At 38.4% G+C, this 22,330-nt stretch overlaps 2 protein-coding genes across 7 annotated transcripts; both read left to right on the forward strand.

Annotated features, from left to right (window-relative positions):
• The first annotated feature begins 496 nt into the window (after window positions 1-496).
• Window positions 497-4,278, forward strand: TAF1B (TATA box-binding protein-associated factor RNA polymerase I subunit B). The gene is made up of 4 exons (XM_017168197.3): window positions 497-1,013; window positions 1,078-1,195; window positions 1,684-2,121; window positions 2,183-4,278. Exons 1-4 carry the CDS (start codon window positions 598-600, stop codon window positions 3,815-3,817), a joined length of 2,607 nt encoding a protein of 868 aa, XP_017023686.1. The 5' UTR covers window positions 497-597; the 3' UTR covers window positions 3,818-4,278.
• An 887-nt stretch (window positions 4,279-5,165) lies between these two features.
• Window positions 5,166-22,087, forward strand: tws (protein phosphatase 2 regulatory subunit tws). Of its 6 annotated transcripts, none has more exons than XM_017168123.3 (5): window positions 5,166-5,628; window positions 11,716-11,956; window positions 18,523-18,674; window positions 18,743-19,546; window positions 19,614-22,087. In XM_017168123.3, exons 2-5 carry the CDS (start codon window positions 11,776-11,778, stop codon window positions 19,980-19,982), a joined length of 1,506 nt encoding a protein of 501 aa, XP_017023612.1. In that variant the 5' UTR covers window positions 5,166-5,628; window positions 11,716-11,775; the 3' UTR covers window positions 19,983-22,087. The 6 variants fall into 6 exon arrangements, with proteins under 6 accessions (XP_017023612.1, XP_070142562.1, XP_041632045.1 ...); XM_070286461.1 differs by lacking the exon at window positions 5,166-5,628 and adding an exon at window positions 11,377-11,504; XM_041776111.2 differs by lacking the exon at window positions 5,166-5,628 and adding an exon at window positions 11,420-11,661.
• Window positions 22,088-22,330: the final 243 nt, after the last annotated feature.

Here is a 22,330-nt window from a genome sequence, read left to right on the forward strand (position 1 = left end):
ACTGACATAACTGAAGACAATATGGTTTTAATATTTAACAAAAACGAAGATAATGTTGGTCTAAATTTCAGCTTAAATATTAAAATAGCGAGTTTATTATTTAGAAACGGACGAAACTTGGCTAAATCGAATCGCCTGGTTATTCTTTTAGTAAATAATAATTATAAACAACAGCAGCCAATTGATCTAGTCATACCCATGTTTTATTTCCATTCCAGGAAGTATTTCATATAGCTTATTATTCTGAGATTTTTAATATTAGCCAAAATTTCGATTTTAAGATTATATAAATATTAAGATTAATCGAAAGTTTCTGTTCTCTTATCCTTTTTTATTTTGACAAAAATGTATTGATTCTCAAATTTCCAACTACAAGGGCATAAAAACTTTGGCTATACGAAATAAAAAGAGATTTTTGATTAACGCGCCTATTATCGATAGTCGATAAAAACTAGCACGGCCCTAGAGATGTGCCTGATATTGCAGACTCCGCCTCCAGCACGCCATTTTCACATCACTAATAAGCAAGCACGTTTCTGTTTTGTTTTTAAAATCTTTAACAATCTCAGAAAACAGAAATAAAATATATAACTAAAAATGGAGGAGGTCATACAGGTCCTTGACAACATGCAGTGCGATGTGTGCGGCGAGAAGACATTCCAGGAGCGTGAGGGCTTCTTCTACTGCATCGAATGTGGCACACAGAAACAACAGATTCAGGCGGTGGACCTCACCGCTGATGAGGACTTCAATGAAACCGCCGGTGGAAAGCATACCAGCCGGGTGATTCGCCAGCCAAAGAAGGTGGCCGAGGCAAACAACGACATCACCTCGTGGGAGTTCTACAATTACGTGCTGCGCGGCTTCCTCCAGGAGCTGCTGGACATGGGCGCCAAGCCGGAGCTCAAGCTGATGACCCTGCAGGTGTGGGCGGCGTACATGAGCCAAATGGAGGTGGCCTTCTGCAGGAGCAACGACGGCCTGCCCAAGCTCAATGTACGGGTACTGCACAGGTAAAAGAGAGGATTAGGAAGATTTAATTACTAAATATTTGACTAAAAAACACTATTCCCTTAGAGATGCACGCATCATTTATGACTACAAGCGGGCAAAGCTTAAGAAGATCAGAAAGGGCATCAAGTCTGCCGATCCCAATGATGAACGCGCCAAGCTTCGTATGTGGAACAAAACCAAGGTGATTGTTTATACTCAAATTAACAAGCTTTATTCAAGACTTAAGTTTACTATGTGAAATAGAATGCATTGGGGAACAAGAGGGGCAGCAGCATTACAAGGGTGCGCGGCTTGGCCTCATCCATTGGTCCCACCAAAGTCCCTTCAACTGGCTCAGAAGCTATAGAATTTCGATGTTAGCTTAAAATATCTTTTAGAAACTAAAACATTCTCGTAGTACTCACTCTCATTGGCTTCTTGGGGTGCTCCCGGAGCCGGCTGAGCATATGCCACCGCCAAGATGGCCAAGCAAATCAAAACCAGACGCAGAGACATGTTTGAAGCAAGTAAAGCTGCTGCTACTGACTTATCTTTGGAGATGTTGTGCTTATATAGTCAAGAACTCCAACGCTTTGGCTATGCAAATCACATAATTACCCCGCTCATTAGCTAGAGTTCCTGGTACTGTCAGCTCTTATCTCGAAACTTAAACCTTGCTCTCCTTTACAGCGCAAACTCGACGCCTCGGGCTACACCAAGAGTGGAGCTAAGAAAGCAGGCCCCGGCGGACAACAGAGTATAGGCATGCGTTGGTCCTGGAAAGCCCGTAAGACCCTCAAGCGCACGATGTCCTTGAAGCATCTGGATAAGCACAGCAGGGTTAGCAGCATGCAGTGCCATGGCCTGAGGCCCAAGGCCAAGGAACTTCACAACTTTGATCGAAACATTTACAATCTGAATTCGCACAAGTTGTATGTGGTGTTGGCCATAGCCCTCAACATGGTTGAAGACGACATTCAGCTGACAGATTTGCTGCGGCTGGTCGAAGAGGAGCACCTGACCAGTCGGTATATGCTTAAGTATCTGCCCGCAAATGTGGCCGCCAAGGGAAAGACGCTGATCAAGGGGATGGAGCTTGGCAATCTAAGAGACCAGTGCTCATACACGGTGTGTTTTTTTTCCCTTTTTGTTCTTAATCACTATTTTAATATTTTTTTGTGTCTTCCAGTACCTTCGCAACCACGTGGGCTATATGGCGCACTTTATAAATCTGAGTGAATTTCAAAAGCCCAATCTTCTGGCCCTGGCCGAGCGCTATGTCCTTGAGCTAGGCCTACCTCCAAGGGTGGCCAAGTATGTGGGCAGCTTGTTAGACCTGCATCCGCCACGCTTCTCTTCTGCCCAGGATTTTCACGTATATCCGCGCTATGAGCCCAGGGTGATGGCCTACATCGTGTACGTGATGAAATTGCTCTTCGGTCTGGACGATGTCAAGGAGAGGAAAATCTCAATGTCAGCGAAACAAATCAATGAAGAACTACAGAATGCTGGTGGAGATGAACCTCAAGTTCCCCCACTTTTTGTATTCACCGAGTGGATGCATTTCGTAGAGCTGAGAAAAGAAATTGTTGCTCAATACAATCAGAGCTTTGCTCGTCGCTTTGGTGTGGCAAACAAAACGGATTGTCAGGTAGATGATTTTCTTGTAAAAGAGCGCAAGCAGAAGGAGCAGGATTACGGCCACGACGAGGTGCAGGGAACTCAGGCTATGCAGCGTCAATACGAGAATATGACCCACACCATCGAGGCCCTGCTTAAGCAGCACTTTGGCGAGTCCATTGAAGATAGCGTAGCCAAAAATCACATTGAGTTTCAGCCCAGCCTGACTCCCGCTCACACATACTTCCAACGGATCCTACATCAAGTGCAGGACGCCACCCTGAACATCCAGATTCCCGACTTCATGCACGTGGATCACTCACAACGGAACCTAGATCCCTTCGTCGGGGAAACCAACGAATTAAAGCAGTATTTCGCTCAGCGCGGGTTAAAGATGCATGTGCTGGAGGTCGCCTGCCAGGAAGACATCGAAAAGGTGGGTATTTTTCAGCCCCTTGCGGCTTTGACTCCAACTACGCGGGAATTCCGTGCTAATTGTGACATTAAGTCCGAGGTATGGATTAATGAGCTTAGAAGGAAGGAGAAGCGACCGGACTTCCAATTCCGTCAACCCACAGCCACCTATGGCGCCGCCTATCTGGCCAGATTACAGCAGCGACAGGCGATGCGGGAACGACTGGAGGCTTCCAATCCCTTTTGGGAGATCACAGCGACACCCAGCTACCTGATTAAACTGAATAATGATGAGGAGGTTCTCCTCGACACCCTCAGCTCGTTACAAACCTTCGAAGAGGAGAACATGGATCCGTTGGAAGTGCCCCTGGATCTGCCACGTCGCCATCTGGAGAAGAAGCTGATTAACAGCAGCGAGTCGGAGACAGAATCGAATGGCATTTTCGGGGAAGATTCGGAACAAAAGCCACCAGTCCTGGAAGAGTTAGTGCTGCAAATCTCCAACTTTGACTGCTGGCTCCTGCATGGCTTTACGAGCAAAATTCGGGAGGTGGACAAACGAGCGCTGCGTCCGTATTTCCCCTACTCCTTCCGCTGGCTCCTCGAGACGTGCGCGGCCACCATCGGCGTGGGATGGGATGTGCTATACGAGCAACTTATGATCCTGGAGGTGATGTTCCACCACGGCATCAAGGACTGGAGTAACTACAAACACCTTTTGCGCATAGAGTCCACCAGTTCGGAGAAAGACAGGCAATCGCTGGTTAGGGCATACAAGGATTTATGGTAAAGAACAGAGCTGAGGCAGTATGAAGACGATAGGAAGTTAAATAGTCCCACAACTAATAACTATTATTGAAGCTTTGATAAGGACTCGGGCCTTTTGACTATTAAATATATAAAGACACAGCTGGCAGGCTTTTAAGTAATTTTTAAAGAACTTTGAACAAGGACATATGCTGGTCAGGAAGTACAGGGGATCTCTAGTGAAATGTGATTTAATAGAGGCCATCACAGCAATTGAATCTGTTTTTTAAGCAGCTCCAAAAGAGTAAACAAATCACACCCACTCGTAAATAAATGACAACAGCTGTGGACAAGGTAATAGTAAGATTTTCTAAGATTTTAAGTAGTTTTCCAGGAGCCAATGAATTACAGATTTAAACTCTCAGATATAATTATTAGTACCTCTTTTGTGTATATTAATGTTATTATTAATATTAACTAATTATTATTATTTTTTTATACAAAATTTTTTATTAATAGTGTTTTTTCATTACTGAATAAACTTAAAAAAAAATATTATTTTAACAAAATACTATAAAAGTTAATGTTTTAATTAAGTAAATTATTCTTTTGCACTCCACTTAACTGCTATTGTCGTGAGCGCGACTGTATGTGCGAGAGAATTAACATCAATATCAATAGGCAAATTAGCGTTTATCAGAACAACAACAATAGTATTAGCAGCAACAATATGCGTGTCGCGGTTTTGTTTACAAAAATCTTCTTCAAAAGAGAGCGCCGGCTGCAGAGAGTGAGAGTGAGCAGTTGCGGAGAACAGTGTTGTCCATTTAGCTTTAAAAAGTAAATTCTGACTATATGAGAATTAAGAAGCATCAGTATGTCCTTTAAAACTTTCTACTCAATTAAAATATGCAAGCTTAAATAAATATATATTTTTTGTTAAATTTTTTATATTTTCCAACCAATTTTTGTGTTTTAAAAGGGGAGCACAAGGAACTTTCAAAACTAAAACGGAAACACTTCAAATTGGGTCCTTGAAATAAATCCGCAAAGGATAAAATTAAAGGTCTCCGATATTTGGGTTGTAATTTCTATACTATACTATACCTTTTTTTAAATGTAAAATTAAATTTAAATTAAATGTAACCATTAATCATTATTGTTCCATGACTTCTACATTTTTTAAGACATGAATTACCTTTCCCCTTAAAATAATATTTTTCAGCAGCGATTCTACAGGGAACTAGCTTTTCTATACTTTCACTTGTTGATCTGGCTTTTATTTATGGCTCCAAAAAAGCTGTCATCTCTGGTGGGCGAACGGTGAGAGGCGCAGTCCGCAAAGAAATCATAGGCGCTTTTCAGTGCTAATTTTAACGTCGCCGCGTTGACGGTTTCGCCTTTTTGCGGTTTCCTTATTTTCCACTTGCTCCCGGGCGCTGAATTCAATTTAAATTAGCTTACATTGTGCCTTTGTACGCCTTTTGCCAGTGTGATAACAACAAATAACAAATGAAAGCCGCCGAGTGCGAAGAAGTGAAGTAAAATCGCATGTGCAGACAGGAATTTTAACCGTTACAACAGTGTGGAGAGAGAGAGAGAGTGAGAGACGATCTCAAGGCGCAGAAAATGAACAGAACATAAAAATAAAAGGAAATCCAACAACGAAATATCAGAGGAATATTTAAAAATAGCCAAGTGCATGGGCAAATTATGACATATCTAAAAACAGTCAATTAAAATAAAAACAAGCGTTCATGTTCGGATTCGTCGCTGTGATTCTTCAGGTTCTCGATTTCTGATATCCGCTGCGATTTTCCTGTCTTTGTGGTTTGGACTCTCCAGAAACCGCTGGTGAGTTGAGTTTTGGTACCCCGCTGCTGCTGCATAAAAGTGCTAAAATGTTTATTAATTCGCGCGCGTGTGGTTTCCATTCAAATGCCACGGATATGGGCAAGACAGCTGTTTCAATACCACCAAAAAAATATGCCTGGAAATGCTAAGAGTTTGGCTTTTAGCTGGTTTCTAGACTCGTTACGTCAACCTTTTTGCAGGGGGTGTCTAAATCCGACGAATGAATCTCTAGTTTCTCTACACTTGGAATAAAACTTGGCTGGTCCTGAAAGGGGGGATTTTGGAGCACTTAAAAGTTAAGGTTTTCTTCATTATTTTTTTATTTTTGGTCATCCATTCCGGCTCCAAAAATATTTTACAAAATAATTTTACCTAAAGATGTTTTGCTTAAAAAAAAATCAATTTAAAGACCGGTAAAATATAACAGAAATATTTATTATACTAGGGATTGCCAAAAAATGTTTACCTTTAAAATCGTACAACAAAAATTATATTTAATATTAATTAATATTAAATTTCATATTTTTTGTTGATATTAAAGTATTCATTTTTTATGGTTGAGTACACCTAAATTGTTTTAATAACAGTTTTAAGTTTTATCTTGAACATGACAGCTTAAGACCTATTTTATAAAGACAAAAGTTAGGAGTACCAAAAATGTCCCAAAATAATGAAACTTCTTTTCCTAGTGTATCTTACTTTTAGCCCCACCAAATCCAAGTTTCACTTGTTGACGTTCTTGGCGGTTTTTGAGGTTAACAACATTTTCAGGCGGCTTTGTTTCGGTCGAAACCAAACAATCAACAACAACTATTGACTCGCACTGGCCATGTTTAGACGGCGAGCAACTCAGTCGGCTTACAAACAATTAATAGCTACTATTTTGTCACTTGCTGACTTTTATGCCAAAATATTTGCCTAAGCTGTTCGCATTAGCAAATCGAACAAATTGCTGAAAAAAGCGAACAAAACCACATACACTCGTATTTATCTTGATTCCAATTCTCCATGTGACTGCTGTGTATCATTATTTGTGGGAGCTTATAATTTGTTTTTCCAACTGGAGTACGAAACCTCCTACATTTGGTCCTGTACTTATTTGTTTTCTTTATTAATACAATGGGTCGGAAGCGTTTGTTTTTGGGTTTTAATTATTAATATGTGTAGTTAGAAAGTGATAGGGGTTTGAATTATTCATGAATAATTATTTATTGTGATCATTTAAAAGGATACGATTTAGAAAAGCCAAAAATTTGGAAATATTTATAACCGGAAAGTCAAAGGAAAGTCAAGTCGATTTAAGCTGAACTATTTCTTATCAAGATTCTTTTTAAAATTTGAAAATTATTTATGTATCTATTACATTTATACATCACTTATTTTTACTTTATGAATACCCTAGTATATATTTGATGGGTAACAACTAGATTCTGAATTCTAAAGCTTAAAAGAGACCAAAATAAACAAGGGGGCCATCACCCTCACTTACTGCTTCCGTTTCCTTTAAATTACGTTAAATTAAATTAGTAAATTATTAAAATTAGATAATGATAATAAGAGATAATCATAAATAGGTGATAATAATGATATATTGACTAAATAAGAGTACATATTTAAATTAAATAGCGACTGCAAATGAGTTTTAAATACTTATAAAAACCCTAAAGATAGTTTATCTTATAAAGATAGAAGAAATCTGTTATTTGAGATTTTATTTTCCTAATTATTTTCCTATTCTGTTTCCTTAAACCCACTGTATGGAGCAATATATATGATGAGGAATGGTGTTTGTCAAATGCTAATTAGTTTCATTATAGCCGACAGTCACGAGCGGAGTGAGACGGGCAGGAGTGCGCTGAGGTTGAGGGGCCATGAAGTGTATTAATTGGATGCGCCGAAACAGTTTGATAAGCACATTATTGGTCGCATTGATCCGACCGGACATATGGTAGCAATCACGTCCGCCCCAACATCTGATTGTTTATCTTTATATTGTTTTTTATATATCCCCCCCCCCCAAAATGCGGCTGTCCTGTGCGTACCGCCAATGCCTGTCAAACCGTCAACGCAGCGCGTACCGGCACAAGAGACACTTTGATGGACATATTATAGACAGTTTGGCAAACGCGAGCGCATGAGAATAGCTAAATATAAACAATCTAGCAGTAGCAGAGCAGGCCCCCTTCCTCCTCCACATTAAGGGAAAATTAAGCAAACCAGACACGAGAAGGGTTGACAGATCCAAAAATAAGCAAAAAGCCAGCAATGATTACCTGGTTGGACTTTGGCTGTTGAGTGTTCTGTTGTGGCAACGATGTGGGGTAAGAAGGAGGCTGTTGAATCCAAATGGGTCTCGTGTGGCACGTGTTCAGGTGGCTCTAAAACTGTTGGACACACTATTTATAGGCTTTTTAATTATGTGAATTTGGTAATTGCCTCAAGCGGAATAAATATCAAACGACCGAGGGCATCCGGAAGTTCACTGAGAGTAGAGTTGTTGCTTTAATTAAAATTTAGATAAATATTGATTTATTTTGGGTTGATTTTAAATAAATTCATGCATTAAACATTGACTTAAATGGCGTATAAAAAGTACATAAATCAAATTGTTTAGTTTCCATTAGACTTATAAGTAATATTATCTAACTTTCTAGTCTAATTTAATTATTAAATAATAGTTCTTTTATTTATAATAATTTTTTATTTGAATAATTAAGGCTTACCCTTTTAAGAATTAAGTATTTATAACATTTCAATTAATATACCTCTTAGACATAGCCTTAAAAATTCATTCAACATTTTGTTTTGAACAAAAATCACCTTTACAAAAATTTCACCTTCCTTTTGCTATCGCCCAATGCTAAACATATATATATTTAAAAACATTTAAAAAAAAAAGAAAGAAAGATTTGGTTTATTTGTCTAATTTTATTTTTGAGTTCCTTTTCCCGCTTCCGCTGCCTGTCTTTGTCATTTCCCGAACAACACGAAGAACAACAAAATAACGCAGGCATGATTATTTTCTTGAAAAACGCTCTCTCTCTATTTATTTGCTATTGTTTTGGTTTTTGTTGCTGTTGTAATTCGGGGGAAAACAAAGCTGGCGCTTGTCTCTGCACTCATTCACATGCCACATACTCTTTAATAGACCTTTCATTTCATTTCTAATGTTTATTTTCGTTTCTCTACAACGTTCTGGTGGGTTATTTTTGAGCTGCAATGACATTTATGGTAGAACAGTAAATGTGGGTTAAGAACAACTAGAACAATATATAGAATAGATGGAGTATATTTTAATTTTCATTTTAAATTGTATTTTCCACAATAATTATCTTAGTTTTATTTATGATTCCCACTTATTTGAGTTTGAATTATATTTTTATATATTGTTTAATATTAAACAGTGTTATGTTAGTTCTTTAAAGTGTACAGAACTTCGACGTATACGTAATATTTGTTTGGTTTCAAGTAGTTTACATTATTTGTAGATTCTTTGTCATGTTTAACAGAGTTGCCCAACCATGATAGATGATAAACAAAAGTTAATATCTCTGACAACTTGAAAACACATAATAAATTTACCCATTCAAATGTTATTTGATAAAGTTTTTATACCCACTATCCAGTAGATGGCGAGTGTATTATAACCAGGGACAAATTTTAAGTGAATAACCTTAGATGGCTCGATAGACCTAGATCTTAAATTAATACTTTTACAGAAAATTTAAAATTAAAATTGTTAGTATTATATTTTAAGGCACTAAATTAACAAGCAAACTAAGTATACTGAGTATCTTAAAGTCAAGCACATTAAACTTCAGCTTTTGTTCTTGTTATCTATAATGCTTATGCGATATTTTATTTATTCTTATTATCTTTTTGTCACTTTATGGGAGCAGGTCTTTGAATATCTTATCATCTAAGAAGTAAAAACCTCCTGCAGTATTCCATAGCCAACTTCCACTGTATTCCCCATAACGAAGAAGTGGCAAGGTTTTTTTAATACGTGATTGGGCTGCCGCACTCACGTTTCTACGGCTACGAGGCGAGACATTGAAGACGCAGTCCATTAATTGGATTACAATTCACCGCATTTTTGCCCATGTTATATTTTTTTCTTGTCCGTTGATTTTTGTTCTGCACGTTGGCCTGCCTTCTTCCATCTTCATTCTTCTTGGCCATTAGTCATACATGTGTTTATGTCGCGGGCTCCTCAACTTGTTGCGTACACCCCGGATTTGCATGTGGATATACATATGTATGTTCATACGTATATATCTCCTTAAATGGACGTGGGGGAATTTCGCCTTCATATTGTAACTGTATATCCGTATTGCGAAAATGTGTGAAATAAAATCGTACACACTGCCGCCGACACAACATTGACACATGTCGTGTGTGTGTGCCGGTGCACAAATGGGCACAACATTATAGTAGCAACAAAACACCAAACATTTCTATGGGGGGGGGGTTTACCTTATTATTATTATTATTTATTTTAAAGAAGTTCTTCCTAAAGCTATAAGTTCAAAAGACATAAGTTTATGCGCACAGGACCTTAAGGAAGTTGTAAGTTGTAAAAATATGGAATAAGAATAACAAATAGGACACAAAATTCAAATATTTTTTAAATTTTTATAAGGCTTCCCTGGGTTTTCAGAATGAAGTTAAAATTATAGAAAAATAAATAACAATATTTAGAGCCGATTTCTATTCTCACCAAGAAACATTTTAAATTGACAGGGTGTTCTTATTATTCTAAACTCTTATCAAATGAATTTCTATCCTATTTTATTTAACAGGTTCATTGAACCGCCCAAGAAATGTACTGAAATGTTGTACATTATTAAATGTATTTATCAAAACCAACATTTTACAGCCATCATAAAAAAAGTCTTTATAACTTGTTATGCTTGTAACTTGTTTTTACCTTTAAGAATTCATAATCACAAACAAACTTCACCTGTTTTTTCAATAAAAAAAACAAGGCAAAGTACCTTTTCTGGGTGGATCCTAAAGCTGGAAAAGAATCAATGTTTAAGTGGTGTTGTACATATGCAAAAATCCCTTTTAAATAAATTTAATATTACAAAAACACATACTAAAAGTGAAAAGAACACAGCTATACAGTTATAGTAGTTTTATATAACATATAAAATTAACTATGAAATAAGAATAATATAAATTAGTTTATATTTAAGATTTTTTTTTCGTTTAGAATTAATTTTAATATTGTTTTAAACTCAATTTTATTTCAAAGCCTTAAACGAATGCTTTCTGCTGTTATTGTTTGTTCATGGCCATGAATCAAGTATTAATTTGACCAAAACTGTTTTATGATACAGATGTCGACGAAATTACTAGTTAAATATGTTTTTGTCTTTCCCAAAATTCTCTTGTGCACCGCTAAAAATTTTCCACTCTGACGTTTTCGCGCGGTGCTGCTGCCTTCCTTCCTTCTCACAGTTGGAAACTCAAATATTTGAGTTGGCGATTAGCGAAATTGCTTTTTGTGTAATTGTTAATTGGAACGCCTGAGCCAGTTTAAGAAAAAAAATATAAGAATTTCGGAATATTATTTCGATTGCTGACGGAACGAAATAAATTAAATGGCGTGCTATTAAAAACAAAACCACAAAATAGATGAAGACCAGGCAGACACACCTCTCTTGCGGCTGGCCGAAACATAACAAAAAAAAAACTTAAACTTAAATTTATTAAACACGCAGGCGGCGGAATTTAATTCAAAAGCCGAAAAGCAGATGTTTTGTTCTCCTTTGCACGCAGACGTAATTTCTAAGGTAAACAAACGACAAGAGAGACGACGACGACGACGATTCATTTGCACAACCCATTTGTTTTTTGGGGGAGATGAGGTGAGCTCGAGGGCTGGCCCGCGATCGCCGGAGAACGCCACCGAGAGCGAGAGGTGTGCGACAGGTGTTAATTACCCGACAAATTCAAAAACACGCAGCCCGCTCATGGGACCCGTACTCACCTATCCGCTCACGGCCCACCTGCATTATACAATCGGTGTGTGTATGCAGTTGACTTGCTAATAGATTCGATCATTCAATTTGCTTGCAGATCGCCGGACAGCTGCCGGGTACATAATATCCACCTTCGCACACTCCGGTAGCCGCCGCCATGGGACGCTGGGGCCGGCAGAGTCCGGTGCTGGAGCCGCCGGATCCGCAGCAGCTGCAGCAAGCATCAGCACCAACCCCCATCCTACCGCCGCGCACCTTTATGCGCCAGTCGAGCATCACCAAGATCGGCAACATGCTCAACACGGCCATCAATATAAACGGGGCCAAGAAGCCGCCAAGTGAGTAAATATCTGTTTTGACCTGATTTCAGATTTTTCGGGAAACGTGCAAGAGAAAAATAGGTCAGGGTTAGCTGGTAAATGGGTGATATCTTATTGATAAATGGTGTCAAGTAGAGAAAGAAGAGGATCCTCTTAATCAGGACGGTGTTTTGATTGTATTTTTATATTATCAACATTTTTTGGGACTTCAAAATATGTACGTAATATGATTCAATTTTAAAGTTATTAATAGCAACGAGTCATGACCAGGTGGGAGCTATCCAGGTCTGTGGGTCTTCACTTTTTTTATTTTTAGATCTGTGTTCGGATATTAAAATAGGTCAGGGATCATATTATAACTTCTTAACTTTAAATATGACCTAAAAAGGCATAAAAAGTTAAGATTATATTTATATAACTTTTTTTATATATTGTTAAAGACGAAATTAAAATTGTATTTTTAATAATTTCCACAATTCAAATTCGGTAAGGTTTTCCGCACAATGTCGCAAGGTTGCCACTCCGCCAATCTTAATCAGAGTTACCCACCTTTTTATACAAGTCGGTGTCCAATACCTCCACCTTCTTTAGGCCGAAATTATACCGATTTGCACAGTTAGTGTCCTTTATCGATAACAGATTACCACTCAATGTGCTGCCAGCTTGTTAAACTTTCAGAGATTTTTTAGGCGAAAAGCCAAAATTGCATCTGGCAACACTGCAGCTCTAGCAAAGTGCGAAATTTGCAACAAAATTTGTACTTCCATTTTGCGTTGTATTTATTGCAATCCGTTAGTTACTAAATAAGTTAAAACGGCGACCGGAGCGTGTATATAGTACGTAAAGTGCGTGTTCGGCAAAATATTAAGTGGAATGCTTGTGCAAAAGCCACACTCACACACATTCATATTACGACGCAACGACGAAGCAGTGCAGCAAAAGAGGCGGCAAAAACGGGAAGAAGAGGCAGCAGAGAGCGGCGGTGAATCGCAATCGGGAAAACAGACATATTTCGCGTCAATCTTTATTTTTGCCATATTAGATTTTCGGCGTTCTAAAATAAACACAGCAAACATAGCATAAAGCGGGTGTTGCAACAAAGCTATCGACCATTGATTGTGCGTCGTTTTCGAAGACAAGAGGGAAGCACCGGGATGTGCAAGTCACGCGGTTTTTAGTTTTTTCCCTTCACCTAATCGACATGCATAAAAAGTAATCAAAATAATATTCTGTGTGCACCATTTTGAAGGTTAGATTTCGCGTATATATTTCGCTCGGAATACGCGATAAAACAAAGGCAAAAGCGGGCGGCGCAAACGTGTCTCTGCATCAGTATGCTTTTGTGTGTGTGAGTGGTTTGTATTTGTTTTGGCAAATGCAATAAATAATAATTAATATGGATTAGGTGGCAAATATTACGTTTGTGATTAATTCGCGTTTTATCGGTGTGAAGTTATTTCCCTTTTCTGTCTTTCTTCACTCTCACAACCACCGGCTGCACTCGCTCTCTGTCTCTCTCTTTCATTTACCTCTCTCTCTCTCTCTGGCATACGCACACTTTCGCACAACGCACGCCAAAATTCTGCCGCTGCGCTGCTAATGATGGAGAACAAAAAGAAAACAAAATTTTCCCCCTACTTTTCCAGTTTTTTTCTTCCCCTTCTACGTGCTTAAGTTGTGCTTACAAAAATAACATAAACCGAGGAATTAAATGCAAATAATAGATATACGGAAAAAGTAAACCAAAGTGTAATCAAAGGAATAAGTGAAAAAAAACCAAAAGTCAGCGTTCTGCGTCCTTAGGAACAAAAGGAGAGTGAAAGGAGAAAAGAAATCGCGCTCAACTTTGAAATTTCAAAAAGGCCACAGCAACAACAACACGCTAGCACGCACACACACACACGACAGCCCTTGCTGGAAAGAGACGGAGCGACAGCTCCTTTCGCCTTTTTCCTTTTGTTCTTGTTATTTTTGTTGTCGCTCCGTTTTTGTTGCCGCATTGTTGTTGTTGTTGCTGGCGCTGCTTTGAAATCGACGCAAACTGTTCAACTGTCATGGCCGGTAAGTTTAAATATCTCTCTCCTCTCTTTTGCTCTCCCTTTTTACCTCCTCGTTCGTCGTTGGCTTTAGATGTGTGGGAACTGCCAACTTTGTTTTAATACCCTGTTCAAGGGTATTGTAGTTGCGATAGATCTTTGGAAAGCTGTGAAATTTGATATCTGTGATTGATCATTAAAGAATATATAGGGATTAAAAGCTTTTAGGGGACTGATCAATTTCTATAAATACAAGTTAATAATAATATATTAAAATTATAATTAATTACCAAAGAAACTTTTGAAAAGAGTACATATTCTTCGTCTAGATTCCTTGTTTCATTTTCGATTATTTGTTCACTTTTGATTTTGGCATTTAATTCGCTAAAAACAGCAGATAAACAAATTCAGTGAAAAGTAAACAAACTAGTCAAAAGTCTCGACTGCGTTGAGCGAAAAACAACTTTTCCCTATCAACTAACATTGATCTTTGCACTTGAACGGAACGCCGTCAGCGACGTGAACGGCATGCAAAAAATAAAAACCTATTAAATTGACAGGCCCCCGCCCCACCTCCGCCCCTTTTTAGCACCGCCCCTTGACATTTTTTTTTTTTTTCAACAAATGCCCGCCCCCGCCCCAAATTGCATTAACTATTTTAAAAGGCCAGAGGGAAGTAAAGCAACTCATAAACCTGGAGCACGATTTTGTTACGATAAACAGGAGTCACACCATATCAGGATCAATGTTAAAAAAAAAAGGAATAGCTTCCTTAATTTAAAGGATAATATAGATATCAGATGAAATGGGTACCAATCTTCACAATACCCTTTAATACCTTTTAAATGACCCACAAAGAATATAATAAAAAACAGTTTCTATAGCCGAACCTGGGAATGCTCTGACAAACATCCTTGTGACATTTATAAACGTTTGAACCAATTGGAAAAAACTATATAAAAATTATACAAAAGTCATACAATATTATAAAAACAGATTACAAACATAATTATAGAGCTTAGGAAGTTTCTAGGTAGAAAATACTACCCCCTACTAAAAGAGTATCAAATTGATTTTGTCCGCATACTCAATATAGAGGTACAATTGCCATAATTAAATAATAAACAATTGCACAAGTGCTGAGAATGCGGCGTATACATTGGTTCGGTCAATAGATGTACAGCTCTCAGTGTCGAAACTGGATCGTGTGCCTCGCCTTGTGCAAATTGAGTTAAAGTCGCAATGGACCAAAGGCAACCGACCCACCACCACCCCCTTCCAAACCCCCATTATTTTATGAGATTCCCCCCGTTTGCTCCCAGACAACGTGACGTCGTCGCAAAGGCTTCGAGATTCTTCAGTATGCAAAATTATTTGGCCGTTTTATATGCAGCCGTGTTGTCTTGTCTTGTCTGTCTGCCCGATTTCCTGGAGTAGTTTCACTGCAAGATACGCACAAGTGGGCATGGACGTTCCCTAATGGGATGCGCATGTAAGGACCCAACACAAAACATGGTCTCCAAACAGACATTACATAAGTTTTTAGACCTTATTGCCTGCCTGCCGCTCTGCTGCTGCTGCACACTACTCGCCTGTCATAAGGCAAAATGGAGATTGTAAAGGGGTGACAGATTGATGTGTGCCTTAGATTAGATTGGATATGGTAATTGACAAGGGGGGGAGGAGTGGAGGAGACTGAACGTTAAGCCTTTCTGTTCTCAATTTGTAGTGCAAATTTACATGGGCAAAGAAGCCGGACAAGCTGAGATCATAACTAAAGCAACAAACCAACCAATCAATTATCAAATAGGTCAGTTCTGTATTGAGTTTTCTCATTGTTTGCTAAATGTAGTTAAAAAATACAGGTATTTATAAGAAAAATGTGTATTTTTAGAGCCTTAAACTTGGACTTCCACATAAAGACGATTTTATGAAGGAAAAAGGGGTAGTTTACCTAGGTTTTTCCCCCATTTGGTTTCTCTTAGTATTTGGTTTCCTTTTTCCCAAAATATTTCGTTTCATTAATAATTTCTAGCCAATATTCCTAATTGCTCAGTGGGTTCAGTCATGCATATGAATTATTTCTCTAAAGCTTTTCTTTGACGAAACTTATTCAGCTGGCTGCCAAACAAAAGGATTTCCCTAACATTTCTTCTCCCCTAACGCTTACCTATTTTCACCTTGCCTTTTGTATCGCCAGTCAGCCAGTCAGTCATTCAATCAGTCCATTCCGCCATTCTCTAGGTCGTCCATTTGTCTATCTCTATAGCGTATATAGACTGAAAAAGTAGTATAGCGCAGGCAGGAATGGCGGGATAGAGTGAGGAGAGCTTTGGCTTTAGCGGCGACATCGCGTGGTTGTGTTAAATAATTGTGTCAATATTTGAGTTTCATTATTTTGTTCCATTTTGCGGGGCGCTCATGAAAATCTACTTATCTCTTTATGTGTACGTTTATATACGATCTGGCGAATAAATACGCTAGCTAGCGAGCAGAGCAACCGAGTGAGAGCAATTTCAGATTAGTCTTATTTTTTGCGTTATTTTTTTGTCTAACGAAAATTCTGCAATTATCTGAGATTTATGTGCAGGGGGGGTCTTTGTTGTCTTTTTGTGCTATGGGAACCAAAATACAAAAATTCGGTCATGAGTGGGCTTTACTTATTTGGAAGTAATTGCTTGAGTATTTTGTTTCAATAAATAGAATCAGTTTATGGCAGAAATTACTTCTAATATATATTTTTTACAATTCTTTTTAGTATCTAAAGATTGAGCTTTGTATTTGCACTAAGGGTGCGGTAAATGTTCTAAATATAACTATTAAAACTAATGCTACAGTAAGGTTACTGCAAGTGTATGATGGTTTTGTGAAGTTCTTTTACACTTTTATTTGTATTATTATAAAAATAGAAATAATAGATATAACATGACCTTCAATATCTTACTCTTTCCGGAACTAAATATTTGATTTGTAATTAAAATGTCATATCCGTAAAATAAAAATAGGGAAATTTACTAACCAATAAAAATATTGATGGCTGTCCTAGCAATGCCATTTCATCTTAGAATTTATTTATATTACTGCACTTTTGCTTTCATTTGTGCATTAACGTCTGTCACGAGTTCAACGACTCTAAAACTGCATATGGCTGTGTGCTGCATTTGAGTGGGCGGGTGCGATTCTCCCCACAAACTTATATTGCAAATCTAAAAATAGTGCCGGGATATATAGCGAAAACGACTGAATTATGATGACTGACTAATTGGGCGACTGCCTTTGATCCTATTATGGGAGCAGCAGCACCAACACCACTATTACAGCGGCAGAGGCTGAAAGTAGGAATAAACACAATCACATCATGACGTCGTCGTCAATGGCAGCCATCAGGCAACATCGCGGGCAGAAAAAAGCCAACCGACTGCCAACAGTAAGCGGATAATGAGGTCACAGCACATGGGACTGGGCTGGGCAAGGGCTGTGCCAAAAAAAAAAAAATCAAACAAACAAACAAAACCAAATGAATATTTAGGAACGATGAAAAAATTGGCAAAATTCGCACACAAACACATACTCTACTCAGACATGGGTCCCGAAACAAAAAGACCAGTGGTAGATACGAAATGAAGCTACTGTGGGCATGACAAGCATTTCCAATATTTCTTCAAATAATTTGTCAAACATTGGAAAAGTGATAAGTAATTGAAATTCTTGAAGACTGCGGAGCAAGATCAAGCTAGAGGTTTCTTTATGTAATTAATAAATTGACAGCAGCAAGGCTTAGCAATTAAAGCAATAAAAGGAAAGCTTATAAAAATCAGTAAATTGAATTATATTGATATTCTGCAGATTTTCTTAAATAAATTATTAAACAATTTCGAAAGCATATTGAGAAATACTTATTTTTTATTGAAGGATTGCATGTCTTAAGTCTTATTTTACAACAAAATATTTAAAGAATCAATACTCCTTAGATTGAAGTCCTTCCAAAACAGTTCAGTCTGAGGGTCAAAATCCACTGTAAATAAATACTATATTCAATACACTTTCAAAATGAAATGCTCCCATGTGTGTGGGTGGTCTTAGAAATGTAGAAAGGCCTCCCCAGCACAACGTCATCGTTTACACAACATACCGCAATCGCGCTAAAAGTGGCAGAGAGAATTGGCCAACAGGAAAGTGGGAAATGTGGGTGGACTGGGGTTGGGTCTAAGAGCTACGAGACAAGGAAACGGAAAGAAAGAATATTTGGCCAAGAGCTTAAAGGGCTTTAAAGTGTGTGTCGCGTCCCAACATCATGGAAGGCCAGGCATGGCGTCATTAGCAAATATTTGGGCAGGCTCAGGACATGGTCGCGGTCGTTGCCGTCGTCACCGTTGTCCTTTCTAGCAGTGTGTGTGTGTGTGCGAGAAAAATCAAATGTTACACTTACTTCCTGGGCTTTCTTTTAAGTTGTCCAAACCAATTCGACATTCGACAAATCGAACTCGAGCTGTCCAAAGGTGTTGTCACCTCGCATACTCATCATTTGGTCGTGCTCTGTCTTTTCAGGTAATGGAGAGGCGTCCTGGTGCTTCTCACAGATTAAAGGCGCCTTAGACGATGATGTCACGGATGCGGACATCATATCCTGCGTGGAATTCAATCACGATGGCGAGTTGCTGGCCACCGGCGACAAGGGCGGTCGCGTCGTCATCTTTCAAGTAAGTAAACCTACCTTAATATTATGTTTTTGTAGCTTTTAGTTATTTCAAATATTATTTCCTTCCAGCGAGATCCTGCCTCGAAAGCCGCCAATCCGCGACGCGGCGAATACAATGTCTATTCGACATTCCAATCGCACGAGCCCGAATTCGATTACCTCAAGTCGCTGGAGATCGAGGAGAAGATCAACAAGATTCGGTGGCTGCAACAGAAGAATCCCGTACACTTTCTGCTCTCGACCAACGACAAGACGGTCAAGTTGTGGAAGGTCAGTGAGCGGGACAAGTCGTTCGAGGGCTACAACACGAAGGAGGAGAACGGCCTGATCCGGGATCCACAGAATGTGACGGCTCTGCGTGTGCCTTCCGTGAAGCAGATACCGCTGCTTGTGGAGGCATCGCCGCGCCGCACCTTCGCCAATGCACACACCTATCACATCAATTCAATTAGCGTTAACTCCGACCAGGAGACCTTCCTCTCGGCCGACGATCTGCGCATCAACCTCTGGCACCTAGAGGTGGTTAATCAGAGCTACAACATCGTCGACATCAAGCCAACTAACATGGAGGAGCTGACGGAGGTGATCACCGCGGCCGAATTCCATCCGACCGAGTGCAATGTGTTCGTCTATTCGAGCTCCAAGGGCACAATACGATTATGTGATATGCGTTCGGCGGCGCTATGCGACCGGCACAGCAAACAGTTCGAGGAGCCCGAGAATCCAACGAATCGCAGCTTCTTCAGCGAGATAATTAGCTCCATCAGCGATGTCAAACTAAGTAACTCCGGTCGCTACATGATCTCCAGGGATTACCTGAGCATCAAGGTGTGGGATCTGCACATGGAAACGAAACCCATTGAGACCTATCCGGTAAGTCTGTCCCTGAATTTAATGTTGTGTATCGTAGTACTAATTGCTGTCTTTGCAACATATGCAGGTCCACGAATACCTGCGCGCCAAGCTGTGCTCGCTGTATGAGAACGACTGCATCTTTGACAAATTCGAGTGCTGTTGGAATGGCAAGGATAGTTCGATAATGACCGGAAGCTACAATAACTTCTTCCGCGTGTTCGATCGCAACTCGAAAAAGGATGTGACGCTAGAGGCGTCCAGGGACATCATCAAGCCGAAGACGGTGCTGAAGCCACGAAAAGTTTGCACTGGCGGCAAACGGAAGAAGGACGAGATCAGCGTGGACTGTCTCGACTTTAACAAGAAGATTCTGCACACCGCCTGGCATCCCGAAGAAAATATCATTGCTGTGGCTGCGACCAATAATCTATTCATATTTCAGGATAAATTTTAGCCAACACTCTACTACGCAGCAGCAACAACAACACCATACGCCACAATCACACCAACAACTACAACTACAGAAACAACAACTACGAAAGCAAACACTCCTCATTCTAATGTTAATTCAATCGGTTTGTTTCAGCCGCCTTTTCAAATTTCCCTCGGAATTCAACTGTTTGCCTAACATCATTACCTCAGTCCATCACACTCCCCCTCTTCTCCCCAAAAAACACACACACATAATGCCATAGCAAAAGCTTTGTAATGTATATCTTTGAATCGAGAAATAAGAAACAAGAAACGAGAAAGTTTAAAGCAAATAAGAGAAGGAAAAAAATTTTTATACATAACATTTCTATGCGTAAAGTTGATTTCTTGTAGCTCAATTCGAGGAGTAGCCCCGTAACAAGGGTAGCATATTTAATAATGATGATAACGATTGATTTGCCCCGAAAGTTCTTTGTAATAATTAGCGCCAGCGCCGAAGTATTTGTAATAAATGATAATAATTATAATATATCTAAAAGAGAAAAAACATACAAAACTAAAATCGTAAAAATTGTGCATATTGTAATATTTTTTCTGTTCGCTTGTTGTTAAGTTTACACACACACACACCCCTGTTTGCTCTTCTTTATAAACACAGATTATATTCCGAAGTAAATTCGTTTTGCGACAGCGTTCATTCCAAGCAAATGAGCCTTCATCCATCGATTATGTCTCATTTTAAAATCTCATCATTAGCAATTCGAACAGCAACCGAGGAAGTGTTGTGTGTCCTCTCTCAGTCAAGAAACCAATTCAAAATGCTCATTTTAACAAATCTAATTCACTAAGAAGTCAAGCAGAGAGAAGTCAAAGCAGAGGCAGAAGCGCAGAAGGAGTATAAGAAAAATGAATGCATTGATATCGTGTGTATTTGCAGTTAATACGATATACATATACATCTATACAGCCTAAGTTAAAAATACAATTTAGTGTTCTCAATTTGTTTAATTTAATAATTATCGTATCTGAAATGAGAAGCAAATGCAAACAAACAAAAAAAAAAAAAATGATATAAAAGCAAACAAGAAGAAAAATAAGAAACAACACTATTTTTATACGCTACATTTTAAGCTATAGTATTGCTACTTTTAGTTCAACTATGCGTGCGTGCGTCCAAGACCAATTCTCACATATAGTCTGTCCGAACCGAAAACCCCGCCCCCGAACCCTCGCCCCCCTCATTTACCATCGGTCAACGACTTTTCCAGCCTGTTTATTGTTTTTTTTTGTAAAGTTTCCTTTAATCATCATTGTCATGTTTTCCACAAAAAAAGAACTATAAACAAAAAGGAACCATTTTTGATAGGTTATCTAGTGTCTAGTGTTAACAACAACAAAATTAAATATATATATATATAAACAAACAATAAATAAAAGTAATGAGAAAGTTAATAAATAAACGATGCGCTGAAAAATGTTAAATGAGGAACTACAAAATGTACGGCAGCAGCAGCAGCAAGTTCAAAATATTGAAATGTAAACGCATAAAATGATGAAATAAAAACTAAAACAACATAAACTGTGCTTCTTATGAGAATAATGATAAATATACATAATAGTAATATTGTATTTTCTATAAACTAGAGGGACAGCCGGCCTAGGCGAGAGCATAAAAAATTGATAACAAAAAATAAGAATGCAGTGAAAATTGGCTAAAAACCTTGAGTGAAAATCGTCTAAAAAATTTTCCAGTCTCTAAATGCAATTATTTGGTTGCCATTTACCCCATTATTGTTTTCTTTATTTCCGTTTGCAACGCACATTTTATAATCATAAATCTTTGACATGCCTTTTTGTAAATAAAATCGCAACAAAAACAAAAGAGAAGTGAACTTAAAACGTAAAAACACATTATTCATAAAATGAAATAAAATCCAAAGCAAAGCAGTCGGAGCAGTAGAGAAACTGTTGCAGTTGCAGTGCGAATGAGAACGCAACAAGACAACAAATTGCAATTGATTAGTTTTAAAAAAACATTAATTGAATTGCTATTCATAATAAAGATCAAATAAAAGCAAACTTAAGGATACCATTTAGTTTTGCAAGCAAGAAAATTGATAAAAATAATTCCAAATGTGTGTTTTAGTAGGGTTTAAAGTGGGGAACAAACTCAAACCTCTTGTATTTAAGGAATATTTATTTGTTGATAATCTTATTTATTTATTTAAACAAAGTCTGATTATAAAGGTAAGTTTAACTATCATTTAATACTGTAGTTTCCATATGTATAAAAATGAAGTAAACTGAGACAAGAATTAGCGCCTTTCAAAATGATTATTAACGGTAATCCACGTAGTAACAATGAGCATC

The sequence above is a fragment of the Drosophila kikkawai genome, chromosome 3R, assembly GCF_030179895.1.
Source record: "Drosophila kikkawai strain 14028-0561.14 chromosome 3R, DkikHiC1v2, whole genome shotgun sequence".
NCBI lineage: Eukaryota > Metazoa > Arthropoda > Insecta > Diptera > Drosophilidae > Drosophila > Drosophila kikkawai.